Below are 26,767 nucleotides of genomic sequence, written 5' to 3'. Positions count from 1 at the left end.
TATAAAACCTAATGTCAGATTGACTCCATCTAGAAAATAACAGTTTTTAAAGGTCACATAAAATAGGGCCATTCTCTGCTCTTTTTCCAGATATGTTTGATTAAAAATAGTTTGCTCTGTTTATTAAATCACTACTGTCTTACCTTCAGGGGCAACTAAAACAATAGTTATTCAGTCATACCACTGAAAAAGATAGAACAGAGCCCAAACACAATGACAGACCTCTTTGGTTCAGCAAGGCCCTTTAGTTGGAACACAGTGCTCCAGCTATTTGGTTTGAATTTTAGTCTCCCTTTGTAATATCTCTTTGTACTGGTTACATTGGCTCATTTGGGAAGACTTACTGAGCCATTGCACAGTCTCACAGGGTAGGCATGAAATGATAAATCTATAAGAGCTAGGCAAGATCATGGAAATACTTAAATAAATACATTGGCAAATCCATCCACCTGCTTTTTTTGTTTTTCAGTGCACATTACTCATTTGAATTATGCGGAATTTAAAAAATTTGATATGAAAATGTACTAGCACAAAATTATCTAAAATCTTGAAAATTCTATATCAAGATATGAGCTTTGCAATTCAGAGCATATCTATAATCTGAATTGATGCCCCAAAATGGGCTCTGTCCAAGTGAAAGAGCCGCAGAATGATCATTTTTATTAATCCCTGATCACAGAATACATGCACAATCTGTCATGGTTCATAGGCCTGTAGTTACAGAAGCAGAAGTATTCAGGAGACTTGGGTCTATGCAAGTGCTGTTTTGTGGACTCTGGAGAGTATTGGAGAACCAGATCTTCCCCTGCTCAGCACATACACCTAGGTGCATGTTTTCAGAAAAGTCCTCTTTATAAGTTAGTACAGAAATGAAGATGTTTGTGCTCAGTTTGGCTGATTGTCATATTTGTGACCTATTTTTTTAAAACCACTCAGTATCCGATACTGTGATTTATTCCAAAAATCTGGTCTCTTACAGTAAAGCCTAATAGGAAGCTTGAGGCAGTATGAAAACAGCATGGGTGGGAACTGTGATTTTTGTCCAGCCCTAGTGTAGAGCTGTCATAACTTCCTTTTTTTGAACAATAGAAAATTGCTGTGGAAGTTGTGATATCTGTGTAAAATATGCAATAAGCTGCCAGTATCTCTTTTTCAGTTGGAGTATAGCGGGCCTCAGATCCTCTGTATCCCTGACTCCAAAAACCCAAAGGTCATCCTCGAGTTTCCCCTGGTTCTTTCTGCCAGAGGCTCCAGGTAGGGCCATTCTCCCCAGCTGCAGTGTAGAACACATTCTTTACTTCTTCCCAGTCTGAACTGGCCCAAGACCTACTGCTTGAACTATCTCTCGTTTAATTTATTCAAAGACTGGTCATTGCTCAGGACCCCATTTAAAATCATTCTTCTTTTGGGTCACATGATAAAGAGGGCTTACAATCATACTGTAATTTGGAATGTGCATTCTCCAAAAAACGATGACACATAAGAAAGCCTCAGTTTCTTTCTCATTAGTTGGTGGAGACATTGCAGCTATTTTGTTGATCACATCCATTTGGATTTCACGACATCCATCTTGACATTTTATTCCCAAAAACTGAATCCCCTGTGCAGGTCCCTTGACTTTGTTTTATGGCAAAACTGGATTTCAGAAGGATTTGGACTATTTACTCACTTTCTCAAAAAATTCTTCACCTGTATTGCCCCATACAATGATATCATCAATGTATTGCAGGTGTTCTCGAGCTCCACCCTGTTCTAGTGCAGCCTGGATCAGTCCATGGCACATGGTAGGGCTGTGTTTCCACCCCTGGGGCAGTCGATTCCAAGCGTATTGGACACCTCTCCAAGTGAAGGCAAACTGTGGCCTGCAGTCCGCAGCCAAAGGGGTTGAGAAAAACGCATTTGCAATATCAATAGTGGCATACCACTTGGCTGCCTTTGGTTCCAATTCATATTGAAGTTCTAGCATGTCTGGTACAGCAGCACTCAGTGGTGGTGTGATTTCATTCAGGGCATGATAGTCCACTGTTAGTCTCCATTCTCCATTAGACATTCGCATTGGCCATGTGGGGCTATTAAAGGGTGAATGGGTTCTGCTGATCACTCCTTGGCTCTCTAGTTAGCGAATAAGCTTATGGATGGGAATCAGGGTGTCTCGGTTGGTGCAGTATTGCTGCCGGTGCACCATGGTAGCAGCAATAGGCACCTACTATTCCTTGACTTTCAGTAACCCCACCAAATAAGGGTCTTCTAAAAGGCCAGGGAAAGTAGACAGCTGCTTAATTTCCTCTGTTTCCAAGGCAGCTATACCAAAAGCCCACCAATACCCTTTCGGATTCTTGAAATACCGTCTCCTAAGATAGTCTATGCCAAGGATACATGGAGCTTCTGGGCCAGTCACAATGGGATGCTTTTGCCACTCATTCCCAGTCAAGCTTATTTCAGCCTCCAATACAGTTAGCTGTTGTGATCCTCCCTGTTTCTCCAGAAATACTAATTGGTACTGCCCCTTCATAGCTTGATGGCATTAAAGTACACTGTGCACCTGCATCTACTAGAGCTTTATATTCCTGTGGGTCCAGTGTACCAGGCCATCAGATCCACATAGTCCAATATACCTGGTTATCCCTGTCCTCCACCTGGCTGGAGACAGGGTCCCTCTAATCCTGGTCTAGGGACTCCCCACTAGGATGGGTAGTGGTGTGAAGCGGATATAGCGTGGAGTGGTTCCGCTCACTCATGCCTTGCTAGAATAGGTTAGAATTCCTTTTCACAGGATCAAGAGTAAAGTCAGCCCTATCACTCTGTATGGGAAACTGTCCTCTGGAGAGTGGAGCAACAACCTTCCTGGAAGACTCCTTACTTGTGATTGTTTTTCCTTGTAGTTCACGCACTCGTGTCTCCAGAACTGAGGTAGGTTTTCAATCCCACCTCCTCATGTCCTCTCCGTGGTCTTGCAGGTAAAACCACAGAGTACCTCGTGGTGTGTATTTTCTGTATTCTCCCCTCCAAACAGAAGGGTGTCTACAGTTGATAGCTGAGATACAATCTGTATTGGTGGAGAGTAGGACATATTCTTGTTAAGCTGGTGGACCAGTTTCTCTACAGCTGAGATGATGGAGGTAGAGACAATATTTTCATATTCTCGGAGCTGATGAACCACTTCATCCACTGTTGGTGGTGCAGTATCTGACCAACCCATTACTGCCAATGAGTTGGCATATGCTGATGGTGCGCTCTGTACCAATTTCTGCCACATGGGTTGTGTGCATTGCACTTCATCAGGGTCCGTGTGTGACTGTGGGTCATCCAGGTTATAATAAATCATCTCTTTCACAGCTAATACCCTCAAGTACTGAATACCCTTATCTACTGCAGTCCACTTGGTTGGGTGACATGTAATATCCTCCTTGTAGGGATATCTTTCTTTAACACTTGACAGAAGTCGCCTCCAGAGGCTGATGATTTGCACTCCTTTTTCAATTGCCCTACCAATGGCCCCTTCTTCAGATAGTGATCCCAGCTGCTTGGCTTCCCCACCCTCCAAGTCTATACTATTAGCCCCATTATCCCAGCATCAAAGCAATCAGGTGATAATGTGTTCATCTGGTTGAGGGGCATAATCTTTCTGCATATCCCACAGCTCATTCAGAGATAGGGATGGAGATGTTACCTCGTTTGCTTTCTTCCTCTTGTTCCTGTGATGGGCCTGCTACTTCATCCCCCTTTACCAAAGGAGCTGCTTTCCATTTCCGTTTCTTCTTATCTACAGGGGCCACTGACACTGACACATGCTGGTCTTCTGCATCACTCATTTCAGGGGCCAAAGTAGCTGGAATGCCTTTCACAGGGACTAGAGTAGCTGCAGTGCTGACTGCAGGCATGGAGCGGCTGGAGCAGCCACAGCACCTGCCACAGGAGCTGTAGCAGCTGCAGAGGGTGGATTGGTGGCTGGAGTGGCTGCAGCAGCTGCTGCAGGGGCTGGAGTAGTAGTTACAGTTTGTCGTTTAAAATTCCACCAGTTCCAGGACATGAAAACTGCATTCAGTATTCCTATCACTAGGTTCAGGACTGACACTTTGGAGCTTCCAGCGGACCAGAGATACTGAGTCTTCTAAAATCCGAAATGTTTCAGTAATTAGCCCTGGGGAGAAGGGGGAGTTGTTAGACCCCACCCATAGGCCGCCTATCTTGGAAAACAAAGCCGAAGGTACAGTTGTTGGCATTCCCCCGCAGGGGCCACCAGACACACAGAGGTGACAACACCAAGTAAACAGACCAGATTAGTTTCAAAACCAATGAGTCCATCATATTATAGACTAGTACTATATAGTACAGCACTATAATAACTTTAGCCCAGGTCCCAATGTAAACAAACAACACAAAAGGGAACCCATACTGTAAATAAACAAGACAATTCAACCCTGGGATCATGGGCAGCAAATTTGAAAGCAGGGAAGCCAGCACTGTAGCCAATTACTATTAATTTAATACAACGGATACTGCAAACAATTAAATCTAACACAGTCTGATTAGACCTGTCGTTATCTCTACCCTTCGTGCCCCACTTGGGTGCCAAAAAAGACTGTCGTGGTTTAACCCCAGCTGGCAACCAAACACCATGCAGCCACTTGCTCATGCCCCCCCACCTGGAGGAGTGGGGTTGAGACTCAGAAAGGAATGTAAAACTCGAGGGTTGAGATAAGAACAATTTAATTATTTAAACAGAATAAAGAGGTAAGAACAACAATAATAACAATAACAACAATAATAAAAATAAAAATAATAAAAATAAAAATTATAATGGAAAGGTGGGGAAAAAGGGTAAAATCCAAAAGAAAAGGGAGAAAGAAAACAAGTACAATTGCTCACCACCAGCTGACTGATGCCCAGCCAGTCCCTGAGCAACGTTACCACCACACCACCCCCCCCCCCAGCTAACCCCCCAAGTTTATATACCAAGCATGACGCCCCATGGTATGGAATACCTCTTTGGCTGGTTCAGGTCAGCTGACCTGGCTGTGTCCCTTCCCAGTCTGTTGTGCCCCTCCAGCCCTCTGGCTGGCAAGGCCCAAGAAACTGAAAAGTCCTTGACTTAGTATAAACATTACCCAGCAACAACTAAAAACATCAGTGCTGTTATCAACATTGTTCTCACATCATAGCCAAAACACAGTGCTATATTAGCTACTAAGAAGAAAATTAACTCCATCCCAGATGAAACCAGGACAGGGTACTTGATCTCCACTTTCAGTTTATATATGCAAAAGTCAGGATACTAACATTCCCTCTTTTATATGGTAATTCTTTTATTTACAGATGCAAAATTGCACATGCCAATATGGTTGTATACCTCTAGCAATCTGATGTTTTCAGCACTAAAGCCTCTGATTTCTATGTCTATGTGTACAATTAAATAATATTTTCTCCTTAAAATTCCATGAAATATCATCTGGACTTTCTTCATCATCTAAACTGAACTCCTGGACAGTGATAATTATGTGTATTAAAATACAGAATATTTACCATGAATTGAGTGAATTGTGTAATAAGTAAAGAATATGGTTGTATTTGTAGCTTTGAAGTGCTTTAAAAACAATAGAGAATAAAAGTACTAAATATAATGTTTTTCTCCATACGATTTGGCAATTGACTGCTGCTGTTCATGCTAATTCTGTCCAACAGACTTGCCCATGATAAACTTGAAAATGTCTGTGTTGTTTTTAAGAGTATATATATGTGTTGCTGTAAGGCTTTTCAAATGCAAACATTTTTGGTCTAAGAATGGAGCAATATATTGAAATCCAAATGATTAGATATATTTGACATATACTTAGCTACTACAGGTGTTTCAGGATTCTCAGAATTTTAGGAAAACTGACAATTATTGAGCAATGAAATACTTCAGTATCATTTTTCTTGGTGGAGTGGTATGTGCAAATTGGCTTAATAAATACACAGTGTAAAAACAGAAGTAAAAAAATACTTTGTCACTCCAACAACTTTGAGTATTTAGATACCAAGCTCACAGACAATTAATGGTCTCACTACATGTACCAAGCTTCCCAACTTTTTTTTTTTTATTTATTTGTGAGGCTTGCTTCAATTGAAAGAAGTTGTAGGCTTTAAGACAATACTTCAGTCAGTGACTTTGGATCCAAAATAATCCCTTTTCAGCATCTTATATAACACTGGATTATATAAAACACTGTAAAGAGTCAGGTGTGTCAGCACAGCTGTCTGCCCAGATTATTTAGCCTTGCTGAGAACTCTCAACTTTCTTAGAAGTTCAGGAAGATACTTCTTTGTCTTTAACCTGCCTGATGAGAAAAAAATGATTTGCATTTCTGATTTCAATCACATACATCATGTGTAATTTTTGCCTACAGATTTTCCATATGACGTATGATCTGGCAAGTGCTGTGGTGAGAATCTTTAATCTGATCGGAATGATGTTGCTGCTGTGCCACTGGGATGGTTGTCTGCAGTTTTTAGTACCGTTACTCCAGGATTTCCCACCAGATTGTTGGGTGTCCCTAAATGGTATGGTTGTAAGTATTATTCATTTTTCATTGTGCTTTCTAAACATTATTTTTCTAAACAGTTAATTTCAAACTTAAGTGTAAAAATACATGTCTAGTGATACATTGCCCTGCAATTTATTCAAGGTTACTGTCACATGAAAAGAGGGGGGGAAATCCTCTCAACCCCAGGTGTTTTATCTGTCTATTAGCACCCCAGGAAGCCGAGACCCTTGTGCCTGACCAGTCTGTCAGCGTCCCGTTACAGGGACCCTTCACTGAACAGTCCCACTGGATCAGAGGGCAATTCGACTACCTTGTTCAGGGAAACACGCCAACAGCATCAGGGGGACCCCTCAGCAGGTCTTCCCACTTTGTTTAAATGTGTTACCTGCTGCTGGCAACTTAGTGCCCACAAAGGACTCACACTAACAGTTTACGGCATAACACTATTATAAAATTGTGACAAGTTAAGATTCGTAATTGCCAGTGATAGGGACTGTCTGCAAAAAAAAGCTTGAAATGATACACAACCTAACTATATACAACCAAAACCTTAATTACTAATGACAGCTAGAATGAGTTAGCTATTTAGCATGCATAAGTCAAAGTGCTTACCCAATAGGCGTCCCTATGGGGGAGAAGACAGGTTCAGCCCGTCAACTGATCCCAGAAGTTATGATGGAATCTTCCCCCAACTTCTCCCCTCATCTGTCCACTTTTTATACTTCATCGTACATCGCATATTAATTCATCATACACAGGACTGGTTACAAGTTTCTCACTTTAATGCAAATCAGTACGCATCCTCAGATAGCACTACTGAAGTTCTCTGCTAACTATGCATGCTCCCCAGGTGGGGTTTGGCCCTCTTTTGGGGGGGCTATTTGAGTTGGAGGTTGTGATCTCCCACTACCACTATTATCTTTGTCCTACTTTAGACTAATTTTCTGTTGATGTCAGTGGATTGCAACACCTTATCATCCTGTTTCCTCTCATAGCCTGAACTTTCCTCAGTTGAAGGCTTCTTTCTGCATAACTTAGATAATGGTGTTCTTTTCACTGTCTGTTCTCATGCTCCCCAAGGCTGACTCCCTTGATTAAAGTCCCTTCATTCATAACAATTTTAGAGTGAGTCAGCTTGACCTAGCCTTGTGAACACTAAATCAGGGTTGGGTAATCCAGGAGTTTAGACAACAATTCCCCCTGCCATGGACTTATTTCAGTCCAGGACTAGTCCATTTCCATCACATTTAAGCAGAGCTTGAGTGACTCTAGTCATACATATTGTTGTTACTGATAGGTATCATGTGCCCAGTGAGGTGTGGTAGTACCTTGGAGGCAGGTAACTTTGGGATAGAGGTGTGTGTGAGTATTACAATGAGATTATTTCATCTGAATAAAGTCATTTTGCCACAACGGTTGGCTCAGCCATAGACATCTCATGGATTCTTCATGTAACAACTGGTATGCAGCTTGTCAGCTGCGTGATGCCATCAAGCTACAATTCCCACAGGGAACATGACAGAGCATGTCCACAGGGTCTCCACTCTGCTCCATCCTCTGTCACTCCTATCAGCATGTGCTGAGCTGGCAGGATGTGTAGCTTAGGGAACTGTGGTGATGTAGATTCCATGCATGCCAACCATCCTGAAGGCGATAGCTGTATTTTACCCTAAAAAGCTTTCTGTAATACTACGCTTCTATTAGGACCTAATTTTCCTCTAATTCCTCTCTTCAAGGTGATTTTACAACAGTTACTTTTGGTTTTTGTTGGTTGGCTTGCTAATGAACAAAAGTTTTATAGCCTTCATCACTGATAGCATTATGTTGACTCATTGTCAGTAAAGGAGACCATAAATATTTTTAGTTTTAAGGTAATTTTAATTTATTAATCTTCATTCCCTCAAAAAAAAAAAACCACCAAAAGAAATTTGAAAACACTCAATTCACCAGTGCTTTCAATGTAGGCTCTAATTTCAGAATGCTTATGAATCTATATTATTTGTATTTTTTTCACCTAATGTTGCCAAAAAGGACTATCGTGGTTTAACCCCAGCCAGTAACTAAATACCACGCAGTTGTTCACTCACTCCCTCTCACCCAGAGGGATGGGGAGTGTCGCGACGGAGGGAAGACACAGTCACTCAATATGAGTGATCAGCAGACTTCGTTTATTGTACCTTACAGTCACCTTTTATGCCTTGTTATAATTAGCTCATACATATTACAAAAGTTAAGCTCATTATTGGTTAGTTGCCTAAATACCAAGCCCGCCCCTAGTTTCTCTTCTGTAGTTATCTGTTCCCACCTGCAACATTCTTTTCCCACCGCAATCTTCCTGTTATTGTGTAACTTTTGCTTTACTTCAGATAAGCTGAGAGCGATGTGCATTTTTGTCCAGCCAGCTGGACTATGTCTATGTGAACTTTTTCAGCTAGCCAGTTATCCACAGGGGAGGAGAATCAGAAAGGAATGTAAAAATCAAGGGTTGAGATAAAAATAATTTAATAAGTAGAGCACAAGCCATGCAAGCAAAGCAAAACAAGGAATTCATTCACTACTTCCCATTGGCAGGCAGGTGTTCAACCATCCCCAGGAAAGCAGGGCTCTATCATGTGTAACGGTTACTCGGGAAGACAAACACCATAATGCCAAATGTCCCCGCATAATGCCAGATGTCCCTCCCTTCCTTCTTCTCTCAGTTTATATACTCAGCATGATGTCATATGGTATGGAATACCTCTTTGGCTAGCTTGGGTCACCTGTCCTGGCTGTGTCCCCTCCCAATTTCCTGTGCCCCTCCAGCCCTCTTGCTGGCAGGGCACAAGGAACTGAAAAGTCCTTGACTTAGTATAAACATTACCCAGCAACAACTAAAAACATCAGTGTGCTATCAACACTGTTCTCACACCAGAGCCAGAACACAGCACTGCACCAGCTACTAAGAGGAAAATTAACTCTATCCCAGCCAAAATTGGGACAGTTTTATAAATATCTTCTGTGTCATCTCATAATGCCCTTTACCAAGTTGTTCCCAACTTAAATGTTAGTGTGAGGTTTTCTAATTAAAATATGGGAAATAAAGATTTACATCTGTGATACTTTTGTGTGTGTAAACAGAAAGTTCTCGGGTGGGATTTGGGCTGTGCCTTTATTTATAAGTAGTGGTAATGATGTTTGCTTGTTGGATATGTGCCTTAATATCAATGGCTGTGAAGAATTAGTTTTTATGAAGTCACATAATGAGGTAATACATAGAACATTTTTATTGAAATACACTGAAAAAGTTATTGAGATATGCCTATAGCAAAAAGAAAAAGCTCCAAGCAACTGTCTGATTGGCCATCTAAAAATGTGTGTCTCTCCAGTTTTTACAATTTTAGAATCCATAAAATTATAAATTTACTGTAGATGGGCAGCTTGCTCACTCCCATGTATTTCTGTTGTAGAAAAATAACAGTATTTGTTCCTTTAGAAATGTGATACTACACATTATTGTGGGAGCTCGTTGACTAAATTGTCAGTCATACAGAGAAGTATTTGCAGTCATCAAACAACTTCTTTAACGATAAGCAGCATGTTTGCTGACACCTCATTGTGCAGCTTTCCTAAAAAAAAATAATAGTGACATATCCTCAAAAATGGGATTGCTACAATAAAAATAGGTCATCAGGATGCTGACTGGCACGTCTTTGCATTCTGCTGCATTCTCAATTCTGCTTTGTAACATCTTTCATTCACATTTAGAAAGGGTACATTTACTACCAGCTTGTTAAAGATCTGGACGAAAACCATACCAGAGAGTGAAAGGAAGCTTTGGATTACAATTTTAGTGTAAAACTATTTAAGTTTTAAAGAACACTGAACTATTAAATTCCCTCTTTTCCATAAGAGCTACATTTAATCTAAGAAGGTTGTATACACTCTGCACATGCTTGGGGAGACCCTTCTTTCTGCCTGCCTACACATTTTTTTAATGGAAACTCTGTCCTTACAGGCCACATACACTTGGAGAGATCCTTTTTGAAAGTTGCATTTATTATTTTTTTCCTCTGGCAACTGAATCTGTTGCTATTAATGAACATTGTAGGGAAACTTGAAAATTGAGGAAGATTATGTTCATAGAATAGGCAGTCTTTTGGTCCTATGGCAAGAGAAAGAGTTGTGGACTGACAGCCTGGAATCAGGAGCATATCTAAGGCCACTGTTGTGGGAAATAACTAAACCTTTCTTCTGACCCTGTCATGATGTTATGAGACATTTCCTGATTGCTTTCCAGGCTCTGGAAATGAATTCTTTAGCACTAAATGCAGACAGAAAACCCAACATGGAACATTAGTCCTCTGAAATGATAGAGGAAATAGAAGGATGATGATGGTTATATGCTTTGCTGGTGCATTCAGAGTCTAACCAACTGCTAACTTTGGAATTTGGAAAGGCATCAGGTTCCTGATACTACAAGAGTTTTGGGAAGAGGAGTACCTTACTCTCCCTAGTATACTGTAGCATATAACAATTTAATCTGCTCTGAATTTAAACACTTGTTGCTGAAATGACTGTACCTAATACTGGGGTTTAGATTCAAATGCTGTCGAGGCCGAAAGTCAAATAAGAATCTTATTATTTCTTCTGGCCTTAAGTTCTTTATCTGTGAACTGGTAGCGAGGGCCATGGTGAAAGGCCAATACTGTCAGAAAGAGGAGGTCTTTCCTTAACCCCAGCTAATCCACATTTATGTCAAAGCATTCCCTTCTACTCAGATTTTAGTCAGATATTTTAGTAGATTAGTAGGTAAAGATAACTCCTCGCACCTGCATACATTTGGAGTTTTATTCAAATTTCTGAGTCAAAGAATTCTGAAATACAACTGCTCAAAGAAAGGCAAAATTACCCCTCTTTGAATTTCAATCTTTTTTTGAGGTGGGACAGGTTTGTCTGAGTATTTCCTAGGATTCACACTGTGGGTCCAATGTACTTTCCTCAAAAAGACATTGTTACAAGGGCTAACCTCAGGCTAATACACCAACTTTGAAGTAAAATTTTAATTCATGTTGATCATTGCCTTGAAGATTTATTCAAGCCAATGTATGCTCAGCCAGAAAAAGTTAGTTTTCCGATATGCAGCACAGCCAGTGGCCAGTTGCAAGCCAGAGAATTTGCAGATAATTTGTGTAGAGGAAGTGTAGAGGAATGAAGCTGGGTTAATTAACTAAGCAGAGAGAAGAAGGGGGCCTGGGTGAGGAGAGGCTGGCTGGAAGAGGAGCCCAGAGAAGGAAGACTCTGGATGCAGGAGAGGCAAGAAGCAGGGTGGTCTGGCCTGAAGAAACAGCATGGACAGTAGATGAACTTTTGAAATCTTGTGGGGGATTGGTGGCTGTGCTGGGGCAAGGTGTGGGAACTACTTATTGAAGTTAACCTAGTATGTGATGGTAAAAAGCCTTGTTGCAGCTGGCTAGTTTTGATAGTGCTGTGACAACTTGATGCTAAAGGGAGTAAGGATGCCATGAGGGTGGCAAGCTGTCTCCTCAATTGACACAGCCCAGCATACTCTTCCAGCCCATAGTTGTCTCTGTCTTGCATGTTAGTTGCTTCAGGCTGCAGAGTACAAGAACTTCTAAAAGCCTTCTCCTGAAAGCTGTTACTTCTGTACTATCTGATACGTGAAAGTACTCAAATTCCATGGGCATGTTCATGGTTAAGAAAAATAACATAGGTTAAATTTAATGTCACAAAGCAATAGGATAACAAAACCAAGCTACAATTTACTTACTACCTCTCTGAACAATGAGACCAAATGCAATTAAAGCAAAACAAATGGATTGGATTTTCATCTTTGAAAAGGATGATAAAAATGTCACAGTGGATCATGAAGAGACTATGAAATGAAATGGAAAGCCTCCTGTGTAAAAATGGAATAAGATCACAATTGGCTAATACTGCACCAACCTACAGCCTAAGTAGCTCAACAAAAATGTTCAGATCACACTAAGATATTATTAATATTAAACCCAGATTGTATTTGTACTATCAGATTGACCTTCTTGGCTAGTTCCTAACATTGGCCTTCATGTTGCTATGAAATAAAAGCCAGATCTGGTATGTATTTTCCTTTAATTTTTCTAAATGTGATCCTACTTGCCTGCTTTTATATCTTTACTGCCATTTGATTGCACTAACTTTATTAATGCTTAGTTACTACTGACAAGCAGGGTCTTATGCTCTTCAAGAATATCAATACACTTACTCAAAATAAGAAAATCAGTAAAAACAATATAAAAGTAAGAAGCATCTGGGCTTTTTTCTACTCACTTTAAGTCATGTTCCAACCAATCCATTACAGACAAAATAAGTCAATTACTTCTGCAAGGGTATATGGCGCTCTGATGCTGTTTCCAGGGTTTTTTTAACACTAGGATTGAGAGTGTCAATCCTAAAAAAGGTCTTTTCTGAAGAAGCTTCCCAGACTTTCCTAATGATACTGCCTCATTTCTCCTTGGCTCAGAAAGCCTATTATACACAGCTTCTTGTATGATTTGTCCTCAGCTATCTGATCTGCATTGCTTCAGACTAGTGTATTTCCATAATGACTCATACACCAAACATCTTTATCATACCTCAGAGTTTGAGCCAATAGTTCTTTAGAAAATTAGGAATAAAATTTTCAGCTGAAACCAGGGGAGGCACAAGAACAGAAAAAAACAGTGATCCTCTCCTATAGTCAGTCTGTGCAAACAGATTCTGCATTTTGCATTTGGTTTCAGCTGCAGTGAACAGGACACCTCTGTTTGCAAGTGTTGATTATAGCACTGCACTGCATTACTGATGTGATAATATGTGCTAAAGAGGATGACTTCTGTAATGAATTAGTTGTCTGCCTTGTGTGATTCTGTTTCTTTCAGATAGAAAGCTCATCTTTCTCATATGGGATAAGAATAATGAAATAATTAGTTGGAGGAAGCATGAAAAACAAATTGGTGTACCTAATATATACTAACTTATTTCCACACTATTTCTTCATTATCATAAGAGCTAGTAGAAAATTATCAAGATGTGGATGTAAGGAGGGATTTTCCCATTTATCATCAACATTTAATTTCCATTTCTGCCGTCCCCCTTCCCCCAATCAACTCAACTCATAAATTTTTATACTGCAGTATATTGTGAAAGCATTTCTGGTAAACTTTAAATTACAAAATATTTTATGTAAGCCCTAAACTTGAAAGAATACAAGTAACTGCATGTAATATGGTTAAGTCTAATGTTCTATTTGCTGGACATTCTAGAGAAAAATAATAAGCATCATAATACATGCCTTAAGCCATTTAATAAAAAAGCGAACAAAAGCAGAAACATAAATTGGACCTGTCATTTTAGAACCTTGTACTCCCCATTTGCCTTAGAATGAGTATTCAAGGGGAGAGTTTTATGCATCTCATAGCCAAATGCAACTTCACTGTTGTAAAAGAGTATTCCCTTTGTTTCATGGGAGCTGAATCAGGTTACTTTGCTCTGTCTCTATGAATTTTACACTAAGTGTTTATCTGCATGTTGTGGTATTCCAGGTTGAACTGGGATATTGGTGTGGAACAATTATCTGAAGTAGCTTTCCATGGATGGCCTTTTCTCCTGTGATTGGAATATCTGAATGCTGAACCCTTGGAATATTTATACCAGAGTAGGTTTCCCAGAATAAATCCAGGTGTAGATATATCCAAATGAATACCATTTGTATGCAGCTGCTCTTCAGCAAATCTTTCTCATTTTCATTGCAAACTGATACTAATATGCACAGTATAACTTCTTGATCTGTATGCTTTAAGACTGTATAAAGAGAATTGGCTTTGTATAAACTGTGTATTATTTCTAAGGGGTCATTATCAGCCATGTCACAATCAGGTTTTCTTAAGAGCATTGATTTTACTGCTTTTAACTGAGGGGTTTTGCCATACCATATTTGAACTTTCTATACATGGCTATTTAGCACCTGACTCATTCTAATATCTAAAGTACATCTGCAGAGAAGTCTCTATTGAGATGCAATTGGACACCTGAAATTGTGGCATTTAGAATGCTTACATTTCACATTAGAAAAAAATCAAAGCAAGATACTTTGTTCTGGGTCACGTCATTCTAAACTGAAACACTTTCATACAGCAGACACTTGAGATATTTTTGTTTCCATTGACCTGTGTCCACCAGACCTACATCAGCAGTCTATAGGGTCTGTAATCTGGATTCCCAAAATCCCAGAGGGATACAAGGGGGTATAATGCCAATGTTTTTTAATCTGGTTATTTATGAACTTCTCCTTCCATTAAATTTTTATTCTTTTATATTTTCATCCAATCGAATCATAGACTCATTTAGGTTGGAAAAGAACTTTGAGATCATTGGGCCCAACCATTCTCCTAACAATACCAAGTCTGCCACTAAACCATGTCCCTAAGCACCACATCTATATGTCTTTTAAATACCTCCAGGGATGGTGGCTCAATCACTTCCCTGGGTGGTCTGTTCCAATGCTTGACCACCCTTTCAGTGAAGAAATTTTTCCTAATATCCAATCTAAACTTCCCCTGGTGCAAGTTGAGGCTATTGCCTCATCTCATCCCTTGCTACTTGGGAAAAGAGACTGACACCCACCTGCCTACAACCTCCTTTCAGGTAGTTGTAGAGAGTGAGAAGGTCTCTCCTCAGCCTCCTTTTCTGCAGACTAAACAACCCCATTTACCTCAGCTGATCCTCATGAGATTTGTGCTCTAGACCCTTCACCAGCTTCCTTGCTCTTTTTTGGACATGCTCCAGTACCTCAATGTCTTTATTTAGTGAGGGGCCCAAAACTAAACACAATAATTGAGGTGCAGCCTCACCAGTGCCAAGTACAGGGGGAGGATCACTTCCCTTGTCCTGCTGGCCACACTATTTCTGAAACAGGCCAGGATGCTATTGGCCGCCTTGGCCACCTGGGCACACTGCTGGCTCCTATTCAGCCAGCTGTCGACCAACACTCCCAGGTCCTTTTCCACTTTTCATTTTATTTCAGAATGAAGCTAAAAGTGAAACTAGGAGAATTCCCTGTAAAACAGGAATTGTCAATTTGCATCCAGTTCTGCTGACTTAAACATGAGAAAAAGAGGAAATATATGGCACTATTATTTTCATTCATTTTTTTTAATCTACTGATTTTCATTCATGTCCCTAAGACTGGGATTCTCCTTAACATTTCTCCCTTCCCTTCCCTTCTATCCAATAAATATCCTTTAAGCACATACATTCATTTGGGCAGACTCAGCCTGAAGTAATTCAAGTAGTAGTATAAAACTTTCAGAAAATAATGTAATTTAATAGAAATGATGGAAAGGATTTTCTATTGGAGAAATACAGTAATATTCCACAAATTTTACAACATTATCTGAAATGTGCAGCATCTTATTTAACATTATTATTCATGAGTAAATTTTGAAGAATATCATCTAGATAGCCTGTGTACAGATGTCTACGTATTATCTGTATAAGCAAGCAGCAAGTACTTTCATGTATAAATTTCTTGCAAACTTTAAACATTTAATGCCTCTTAAATATGCTTCGCTTTCTTTCAGAATTTTTATGTCCATTTCATTTACTGCTTAGCCGATAATTTTGATAGGGAAAAGAAAGCCCTGTGGTGGGATATTATCTGGTCCGTATACCACTTGCAATAATTTGCAGTGGCTTTTTTCCTCATGTGGGAGGGATAACAATCAGCACTAAAAATTTTATGAGCATCTATTTTAAAAAACTGTTGATAAAACAGTTTCAAATTATTTAATCTAGCTGTTAAAAAAAAACCCCAAAATAGCCAAACAACAGTTTTCCCTAAATTTAAAAAAAAAATTATTGAAATTACCCTAACATTTTTTTCTCTTTCTTTTCAGTGCTGGGTTTTATTACAAAAAGTTCATGACAATCTCAGATGAATAGGACTGGAGGAGAGAAAGATGTAGAATATTAGGTATAGTGCAATAACACAATTTTAACTAGGTTTTGTACTACTGCTAATACAGTGAGAAAGATGCTTTGAAGCAATCTCTTTGAAAATCACCAAGCCTAAATATTCTTTGCTATTTGAATCAGAAAAGAAAATAATTCCCATAATGTTCACAGATGACTTATGTAACTTTTCCAGTTCATCTTATATCATTTAAGTTAGTCCAACATGCCTTAATCTGCAATAAAATAAGAGAATATAATTTCTCTTTCCATAACATATTTTCATCCTTTTGCAGTATTTTTTAGGCAAAAAAACATTAGAGTTTAGTAATTGTATTTGATCTTTTGTATTTGGAAGGGGTTGAAATTAGCTTCCTTTTGAGATAGCCTAGCATGTTGATAATAGTACATAAAAAAGGATTATCTAGACTGATATAGATAGGGAGGGATTTACATGACTGGTTCTGAACACCTTTCTACTTAGAAGGGGCATTTTCAAGCAGAGTCTGTAAAGAAATGTTTCCTAATGTCCAGTCTAAACCTCCCCTAACACAGCTTTGATGTATTCCCACACATCCTGTCACTGGATCCCAGAGAGAAGAGATCAGCACCTCCCTCTCCACTTCCCCTCCTCAGGAAGCCGTAGAGAGCAATGAGGTCACCCCTCAGCCTCCTTTCCTCCAAACTACACACACCCAGAGTCCTCAGCTGCTCCTCATAGGACATGCCTTCCAGCCCTGTCACCAGCTTTGTTGCCCTCCCCTGGACACATTAAAGAACCTTAACAGCCTTCTTCAATTGTGGGGCCCTGAACTGCACACAGTACTCGAGGTGAGGCTGCACCAACTCTAAATACAGCGGGATAATCACCTCCTTTAACAAGCTGGTTACATTGTGTTTAATGCACCCCAGAAAGCTGTTTGCCCTCTTGGCTGCCAGGGCACACTGCTGACTCCTATTGAGCCTGCTGTCGACCAGCACCCCAGATCCCTTTGTGCAGGGCTGCTCTCCAGCCACCCCTCTCTCAATTTATACTTGTGTCCAGCATTACTCTGTGCCAGGTGCAGAATCTGGCATTTGTTCATGTTAAGCTTCATGCCATTGATGATGGCCCAATGCTCCGATCTGTCTAGATCCCTCTGCAAGGCCTCTCATCCCTGAAGAGAGTCAACAGCACCTCCCAGTTTAATATCATCAGCAAACTTGCTAATGGCTCATTCAACTCCTTCATCCAGATCACTGATAAAAATATTAAAATGAACCAGCTCTTCTTGTAAATTGGAATAACATTGGCTAGCTTCCAGTCAGCAGGGACCTCCCCAGACTCCCAAGACCTTTGGTAGATGATTGAGAGGGGTCCTGTTGTATCATCTGCTAGCTCCTTCAGTACTCTGGGAGGAATCCCATCAGGCCCCACGGACTTCTGAACATTCAGCTGATCCCTTACAATTTCAGTTTCTACAAATGAAAGTCACTGCTCCCACAGTCATGGTCCTCTGACTCAGGGGACCGGGCAGCCCAAGGTCTATCAGCATTATTAAAGACTGAGGCAAAAAAGAAAACCCAAAAACATTGAATGCCTCTGCTTTTTCTTCACCCCTATTTGCCAGGTGACCATCTTCATCAAGTATCGGTCCTATGTTTTCTTTAGACCTCCTCTTGCTATTAACATACTTTTAAAAAGCCTTTCTTGTTGCCTGACACAACACTGGCCAGTTTCAACTCTAGTTGAGGTTTGTCCTTTTGTGTCTTCTCCCTGCACGGGCAAACCACAGCTCTGTGATCTTCCTGCGAAGCCTGACCTCGCTTCCAGAGATCATACCATTTCTTTTTCCTCTTGAGCTCCACGAGGAGTTCCCTGTTCGCCAAGTTGGTCTTCTGCCCCGCTTGCTTGAGTTATGACACAGTGGTATTGCCTGCTCCTGTGCTTTTACAAGGTGGTTCTTAAAAACTGACCAGCACTCATGGACCCCAAAGGCCCCAAAAGCAGATTCCTAGGGTACTCTGCTAAGTAGCTCTCTGACTAACTTAAAAGTTTGCTTTCTCAAAATCCAGGGTAGCAACTCTGCTCTCCTTTTTTCCTCATTACACTGAAAATTTTGAGCTCAACCATTTCGTGATCACTGTGGCCAAGACAGCCTCCTACAATCACATCTCACAAGAGTCCTTCTCTATTCACAAAGAGCAAGTCTAGGAGGGCATCTTTCCTAGTTGGCTCCCTGAGTACCTGTGGCAAGAAATTATCTCCCACAAGCTTCAGGAGCTTCCCAGACTTGCTCATCACAGCAGTATGGTATTCTCAGTTGATGTCTGGGAAGTTGAATTCTCCCATAAGAACAAGGGCTATTGATCCAGAGATTTCTCCTAATTGCCTATAGGATAACTCATCAGTGCTATCATCCTGACTGGGTGATCAATAGCAGACACCCACTACGACATCTGCTTTGTTTTCCAGCCCCCTAATCCTCACCAGAGGCTCTCAACCACATCATTGCTAACTCTAAGGGCTATGCAGTCAAACCTCTCCATTACATACTGGGAAACTCCTCCACCCCACCTGCTCTGCCTTTCCCTCCTGAACAGCCTATAGCCCTCCATCCCAGCATTTCAGTTTTAATGGAAATCTAACATCTGAAGCAGAAGTCCCTTTTATAAAAAAATCTATGAGCCAGCGCACTCATCCATCTCGCCATTATTTGAGGAAATATAAAGTTGGCATGTGTACAAATAAATAAAAGCTGAAGGATTTTAGAGTTTAACAAAGCTTGTTGGTAAATAGCTCAAAGGAATTAAGGGATGTTCCTCTAAGAAGGTGTTCCGGTCCAAGAAGACTCGAGCCGGGGAGAATCTTTGTTATATCCAGAGTGAGATTAAGACACAAATATGGTCAAATGCCGCTAATCAAGGACATTTATTGTGCGCTTATATAAATAAAAAACCCAAACATTTACATGTTGTAGTAAGAAAATAGTGATAGGAAAGGGAGGGAAAGGTAGGAAAGAAGGAAATCTAGTAAGCAGTCAGGATAGGGTTGCAAGAGACAGTCACCACCATGGATCCAGTAGCGTCCTGTTGGTCTGTAGTCTCCATTCACTTCAGTGGTGGGGGTCTCTGAATCGCCAGTTATTGTTTGGTTGCACAGTCTTTTATAGGGTGTTCAGGGGGATTGTTTCCCAGACAATTACATGTATCGCATTCCTCCATGGGGCACATGTGATTACTGCATAGGTACGGGTTATCGTCCATGTCCAGACACATCCCTCACAGCATTGTGGCCTTTCCTTGACCCTGGCTGAAAACTGATGTCAGGCACCTGTTGGCTCCTTATCTGTTCACAACTGTTAAGTCTTGCAGGATCTCAGAAAACAAGCTTTGAGACAGTCAGTTTGAGATATGGTCTCTCACAGAAGGTGACACGGCTAACAGCCCAGCTGAAGTGCCTCTACACCAACACACACAGCATGGGCAACAAACAGCAGGAGCTGGAAGCCACTGTGCTGCTAGAAAGCTATGACCTAGTTGCCATTACTGAAACTTGACAGGATGAATCCCATGACTGGAGTGCAGCTATTGATGGCTACAGGCTGTTCAGAAGGGACAGGCAAGGAAGGAGGGGCGGAGGGGTTGCCTTCTATGTCAAGAAATGGATAGATTGTGAAAAGCTGTCTCTGAAGAATAGCCATGAACAGGTTGAAAGCTTATGGGCAAGAATTAGAGACCGAGGAAACAAAGGGAACCTTGTGGTTGGTGTCTACTACAGGCCACCCGATCGAGGGGAGCCTATTGACAAAGCTTTCTTACTCCAGCTGCAGGAGGCATTGCGCTTGCAGGCTCTTGTCCTGCTAGGGGACTTCAGCCACCTCAACATCTGCTGGAAAAGTAGCACGGTGAGCTGTAGTCAATCCAGGAGACTCCTGGAATGCATTGAGGATAACTTCTTAAGTCAGGTAATAGACAGCCCTACCAGAGGGGATGAGATAGTGGACCTGATGGTCACCAACACAAGCGAGCTCATCAGAGACATCAAGACTGGAGGCAGCCTGCAGTGATCATGCACTGGTGGAGGTCGCAGTCCTGAGGGATATGGGACAGGCAAAGAGTAAAGTCAGGACCCTGAATTTTAGGAAAGCAAACTTCCAGCTGTTCAAGGAGTTAGTCAATAGGACCCCCTGGGAAACTGTCCTCAGGGACAAGGGAGCAGAACAGAGCTGGCACATCTTTAAGGATGTTTTCCATAGAGTGGAAGAGTTCTCGATCCCCAGGCGTAAGAAATCAGGAAAGGAAGGCAAGAGACCAACATGGATGAGTTGAGACTTGCTGGCCAAACTAAAGGGAAAAAAGGAAATGCACAGGCAGCGGAAGCAGGGTCAGGTATCCTGGGAAGAGTATAGGGACGCTGCCTGGTTGTGTAGGGATGGGGTCAGGAAGGCCAAGGCACAGCTGGAGCTGAACTTGACAAGGCATGCAAAGAACAATAAGAAGGGCTTCTACAGGTATGTCAGTGTGGTGTTGCATCTCATCCCCTCCCCTGGGCCGCACTATAGTCTCAGGAATCCTTGTTAGGCCTTATCCTCTGTGTAATGAATTAGGTTGTTCAGTGTCCCTTGACTGTACTAGCAACTTTTGCACAGCTGAGGTGGGAAATTGCACTGGCTGTACCAGATACATCCCTTATCTGAACAACAACACCTGCTAGACTTAAAAGCATTCCTTATCTGGACCATAAAATCCCTTAACAAGCTTGAGTACACTAATGTGGTGACGCAAGTCGAGGCGGACTTAAAAGAAACACTATGTCTGCGTGGCTGGGTTTGGACAAAATGCCCTTTATTGTTTATACAAACTATTTATATATCTTAGACAGTGCAGGTGTTAGACCCTGATAGGTTTTTGTGTCCTTCTTCTTGCTTGCTATTTGCTGTTGCTGTAGGTGCCCGTATGCTGTGGTTCTAAGTTCCGATTCTTCACATCCTGTTTACATACCTGACAATTTGTGGCTGTCTTAAAGGTACACGGCTAAGTCTTTGAGGTCAACTAACTTATCTGCAGACCCGCTGCAGACCCCAACACACTATTATGACTATGAGTGGTATAGTGCCACCGTCACTGGAATTTTGAGAAAAATTCCATTAATTACTGACTCAGATTGTGGCCAGGATGGAAAGTTACTGATGACTAAGGCCAATCTTCTCTGAACCTATAAACAGCAGTCCTAACTGAGGCCCTTTGAGCTCTCCTGCACTACAGTAGGCTGTGAACAGCATCTCCCTCTGGCTGGGACACCTCTCAGAGCTCACAGTCTCCCAAGCCTGTGATACTAGGGGGATTGTTGCCGAAAGCTGACAACAGGCCTTGGGCTGATTTTCCTGATTCTTGAGGCTCAACCCTTTGCCCACTGAGAAATGCAAAGTCATTTGGTGTATTTAACTGAATATGAGGGCAACTTTTAACAGGTATACCTTTGTACGTTTCTATATATATATATATATACATCTATCTATTTCTGTCTGTGTGCATGTGTGTGTGAACTGATTTAGGTACCTCATAATAAGTATAGTATAAGTATTACCATTCTGAATCCATAGTTAATCCACTTTATAATTTCAGTAAATCCCATTTGATTCACTTTGTAAATCATATATTAGTTAATCATTAAGTGCTGCTAACATCCTATGATCAACCTCAAACTGTAAATGTTCCTTATATCCTTTTGACATAAACCATTGACCAAGTCTGAGACTAGGATTGGATCTAGCCACACCTAAGCTCTATAAAGAGTTTAGAAAGCAAGGGGGTCCATTCTGAACCTCATGACTCAATGGGGAGGGTCTCCCTTACCCTTTTACGTTTTTAGTCTCTGTATAAATCATTCCAGCTTAATTTTAATTTTATTCTTCTTTGTGTGATTTATCTATGTAGTAATAGAGTGAACCTTGCCATCGAACTTTGTGAAGTCTCCTTTCACCAATTCTTATTAAAACTTTTTTGCTCATACCTTTGATGGTGATTCTTTAAGCAACTTAACCTAAACTACTCATTTGTGACAGTCAGCCAGAAAAGGTCAAAGATAGTCAACCCCCACTGATGAACATGACTGGCAAACCGGTAACAACAGACAAAGAGAAGGCCAGGCTACTCAACAACTTTTTTGCCTCAGTCTTCTCTGGAAACCTCTCTTCCCACAAGTCTCAAGCGGATGGACTGCAGGGTCTGGGGAAGCAAAGTCTCTCCCACTGTAAGAGATTAGTTTTGAAACCACCTGAGGAACCAGAACATACATAAGTCTATGGGACCTGACAAGATGCATCCCAGAGTCCTGAGGGAATTGGCTGATGTAGTTGCCAAGCCACTCTTCATAATATTTGAAAAGTCACGGTAATCAGGTGAAGTCCCCAGTGACTGGAAAAAGGGAAACATTGCACCCATTTTTAAAAAGGGTAGAAAGGAGGAACCTGGGAACTATCGACCTGTAAGCCTCACCTCTGTGCCTGGGAAGATCATGGAACAGACCCTCCTAAAAGTTGTGCTAAGGCACATGGAGGACAGGGAGGTGATTCGAGACAGCCAGCATGGCTTCACCAAAGGCAAGTCTTGCCTGACAAACTTAGTGGCCTTCTATGATGGAGTGACTACATTAGTGGACAAGGGAAGAGCTAAGGATGTCATCTATCTGGACTTTTATAAGGCCTTTCACACAGTCCCCCACAACATCCTTCTCTCCAAATTGGAGTGATATGGATTAGATGGGTGGACTGTTCGTTAGATGAGGAATTGGTTGGATGGTCACATCCTGAAGGGTAGTGGCCAACACCTCAGTGTCTGGATGGAGATCAGTAATGAGTAGAGTCCCTAAGAGATCCATATTGGGATCAGTACTGTTTAATATCTTCATTGATTACATGGACAGTGGGATTGAGTGGACCCTCAGCAAATTTGCAGATGACACCAAGATGAGTGGTGCAGTTGACATGCCCAAGGGACAGGATGCCATCCAGAAGGACCTGGACAAGCTTGAGAAGTGGGTCTGTTTGAACCTTATGAGGTTCAACAAGGCCATGTGCAAGGTTCTGCACCTGATTGTTTGGGGCAACCCCTGGTATCAATACAGGCTGGGGGATGAAGGGATTCAGAGCAGCCCTACGGAGAAGGACATGGGGGTACTGGTGCATGAAGCGCTAGACATGAGCTGGCAATGTGTGCTCACAGTCCGGAAAGCCAGCCTTATCATGGGTTGCATCAAAAGAAGCATGGCCAGCAGGTGATTCTGCCCCTCTACTCTGCTCTGGTGAGACCCCACCTGGAGTACTGCATCCAGCTCTGGAGTCCTCAGCTTGGGAAAGACATGGACTTGTTGGAGCAGGTCCAGAGGAGGGCCACAAAAATGATCACAAGGATGGAACACATCTCCTACGAGGACAGGTTAGGGTTGTCCAGCCTGGAGAAGAGAAGGCTCCAGGGAGACCTTATTGCAGCCTTTTAGTACTTAAAGGGGGGCTAAAAGAAAGCTGGAAAGAGACTTTAGTAGGGCCTGAACTGCTAAAAAACAGGGTAATGGTTTTAAACTAAAAGAGGATAGATTCAGACTAGATATAAGGAAGAAATTTTTCACAGTGAGGGTGATGAAACACTGTAACATGTTGCCCAGAGATGTTGTAGATGCCTCATCCCTGGCAACATTCAAGACCAGAGCCCCATCCAACTTGAGCAACCTGATTTAGTTGAAGATGTCATAGAATCATTCAGGTTGGGAAACAACTTTAATATCAAGTCCAACCGTTAACCCAGCACTGCCAAGTCCACCACTAAACCATATCCCTAAGCACCATATCTACATGTTTTTCCAGTACTTCCAGGGATGGTGATACTACCACTTCCCTGGGCAGCCTGTTCCAATGCTTCACCACCCTTTCAGTGAAGAAATTTTCCCTAATATCCAAACTAAACCTCCTCTGGCACAACTTGAGGTCGTTTCCTCTTTTCCTGTCACTTGTTATCTGGGAGAAGAGACCTACCCCCACCTACCTACAACCTCCTTTCAGGTAGCTGTAGAGAGCAACAAGATCCCCCCTGAATCTCTTCCTCTCCAGGCTAAACAACCCCAGTTCTCTCAGCTGCTCCTCATAAGACTTTTGCTCCAGACACTTCACCAGCTTCCTTGCCCTTCTCTGGACATGCTCCAGCATCTCAATGGCTTTCTTGTAGTGAGGAGCCCAAAAGTAAACACAGTATTTGAGATGCAGCCTCACCAGCGCCAAGAACAAATGGACAATCACTTCCCTTGTCCTGCTGGCCACACTATTTCTGATACAGGCCAGGATACTATTGGCCTTCTCGGCCACCTGGGCACGCTGCTGGCTCATGTTCAGCTGGCTGTCAACCAGCATTCCCAGGTCCTTTTCCTCCAGGTAGCTTTCCAGCCACTCTTCCCCAAGCCTATAGCATTGCATGGGGTTGTTGTGACCCAAGTGCAGGACCTGGCGCTTCGCCATGTTGAACCTCATACAATTGGCCTCTACCCATTGACCCAGCCTGTCCAGATCCCTTTGCAGAGTCTTCCTACCCTCAAGGAGATCAATACTCCCCCCACACTTGGCATCACCTTCAAACTTCCTGAGGGCGTACTCAATCCCCTCATCCAGATCATTGATAAAGATATTAAACAGGACTGGCCCCAATACTGAGCCCTGGGGAACAGTCATCAGCTGGATGCAACTCCATTCAACACCACCCTTTGGGCTAAGCCATCCAGCCAGCTTTTAATCCATCTTAGAGTACACTCATCCAAGCCATGCGCAGCCAGTTTCTCCTGGAGAATGCTGTGGGAGATTGTGTCAAAGGCTTTACTAAGGTCCAGGTAGACAACATCCACAGCCTTTCTCTAGGTGGGTCACCTTGTCATAGAAAAGATCAATTTCATCAATCAGGACCTGCCTTTCATAAACACATGCTGGCTGCACCTGGTCCCCAGGTTGTCTTGCACATGCTGTGTGATCACTCTCAGGATGATCTGCTCCATAACCTTCCCCAGCACCGAGGTCAGGCTGACAGGCCTGTAGTTTCCTGGATGCTCTTAATATCCCTCCTTAATGAAGGAGGTTGGACTAGATGACCTTTAAAGGTCCCTTCCAACCCAAACTATTCTACGATTCTATCATTCTGCTCAGCAGGTGGATGTTATAGTTGCTCTGGAAGATAATGTTGTGTATATTCCTGTAATCGAAGTGTAAAGGTTAATTGTTAAGTGCAGATAGAGGTTTTCTTCCTTTTTGTGTTATAGCTATGAAGGTATCACATATGCTTTACAAGCTTTTCTGTACAGTTAAATGGCATTACCATTGCTATCTGAATGGAACAGCAGTCTCGTGAATACTTACTCTAAAGTTGTGAGAAGGCAAGATGGCTAAAGAAAAGTTATAACCATGAAAATTTGTAATTTATGATTTAGTCCTCTTCTGTATTCACTAATCTGTGGAAACAACGTATAGAACAATGAAACCTATTTATGAATTGGCCATAGCCCTTTGAATAAGTCAAATTTGAAAAGTACATTTATTCTCTCTTCTTTAGATTATAAAAATCTTTGTGGAGCTAGATAATTTAGAACAAGGAATTAATATTTTTGAACTGTAGTTTCTTTCATCGGTAACAAAGAATCTATTTGTTTGAAAACTACATGTAACAGTAAAGGAAGTTATAACCCATGTGTTAATTAATCGGGTAAAATAATGCAATGAAACAGTCTATAGAAAAGACTGAACATAAAATTAGAATTATGCATCAATGGTTTTAGTGCATCTGACTTTCGGGTGAAGAGTAGAAGAGGTTTTGGGAAGAGGTCGGAAGGTTTGCAGAGAAAAGAGAAGAATAAGGAGAAGACAAAATAAATCTCCTTTTTCCTTTGCATCCCAGGACTAAAGAAGTATACACAAACTTGAGATGAACTTGTCTCTCTCAAGAGATACCAAAATCCTGGTGGAAATTTATGTCATGTTTGCTGTAGAGTTCATACAGCACAGTACTTTGCAGATATGCTTAACTGAGCCCTAAATGCAAGGTAGATATACCTGTATGGCTGCATTCAAGTTAATGATTCAACTGTTGAGAGTTCATTCACGTGGAAATACAGGACGACAGAGGGGCCACCTGAAGTCACTTTGATTCAAAGAGAATGGTGGTAGCACTCAGAAAGCTAAATGTCCACTGCCAAAACCATTTCAATTTGTCATTTTATTTGGGATCAGATGCTTCACATAATTTCCTATCTAGTCTGAGTTGTT

General features: G+C 41.6%; 1 protein-coding gene across 1 annotated transcript in view; it reads left to right on the top strand.

Annotated features, from left to right (window-relative positions):
• LOC129734855 (potassium/sodium hyperpolarization-activated cyclic nucleotide-gated channel 1-like) overlaps positions 1-26,767 on the top strand; it is a 196,864-nt gene that overhangs the window by 77,439 nt on the left and 92,658 nt on the right. Inside the window, exon 3 of the mRNA XM_055700188.1 lies at positions 6,387-6,548. Within this exon, the coding sequence (XP_055556163.1) occupies positions 6,387-6,548 (162 nt within the window). The remainder of the gene's footprint in view (positions 1-6,386; positions 6,549-26,767) is intronic.

The sequence above is a fragment of the Falco cherrug genome (genome assembly GCF_023634085.1).
Source record: "Falco cherrug isolate bFalChe1 chromosome W unlocalized genomic scaffold, bFalChe1.pri SUPER_W_unloc_1, whole genome shotgun sequence".
Classification (NCBI taxonomy): domain Eukaryota; kingdom Metazoa; phylum Chordata; class Aves; order Falconiformes; family Falconidae; genus Falco; species Falco cherrug.
This window is presented reverse-complemented; position numbering and strand designations above follow the sequence as displayed.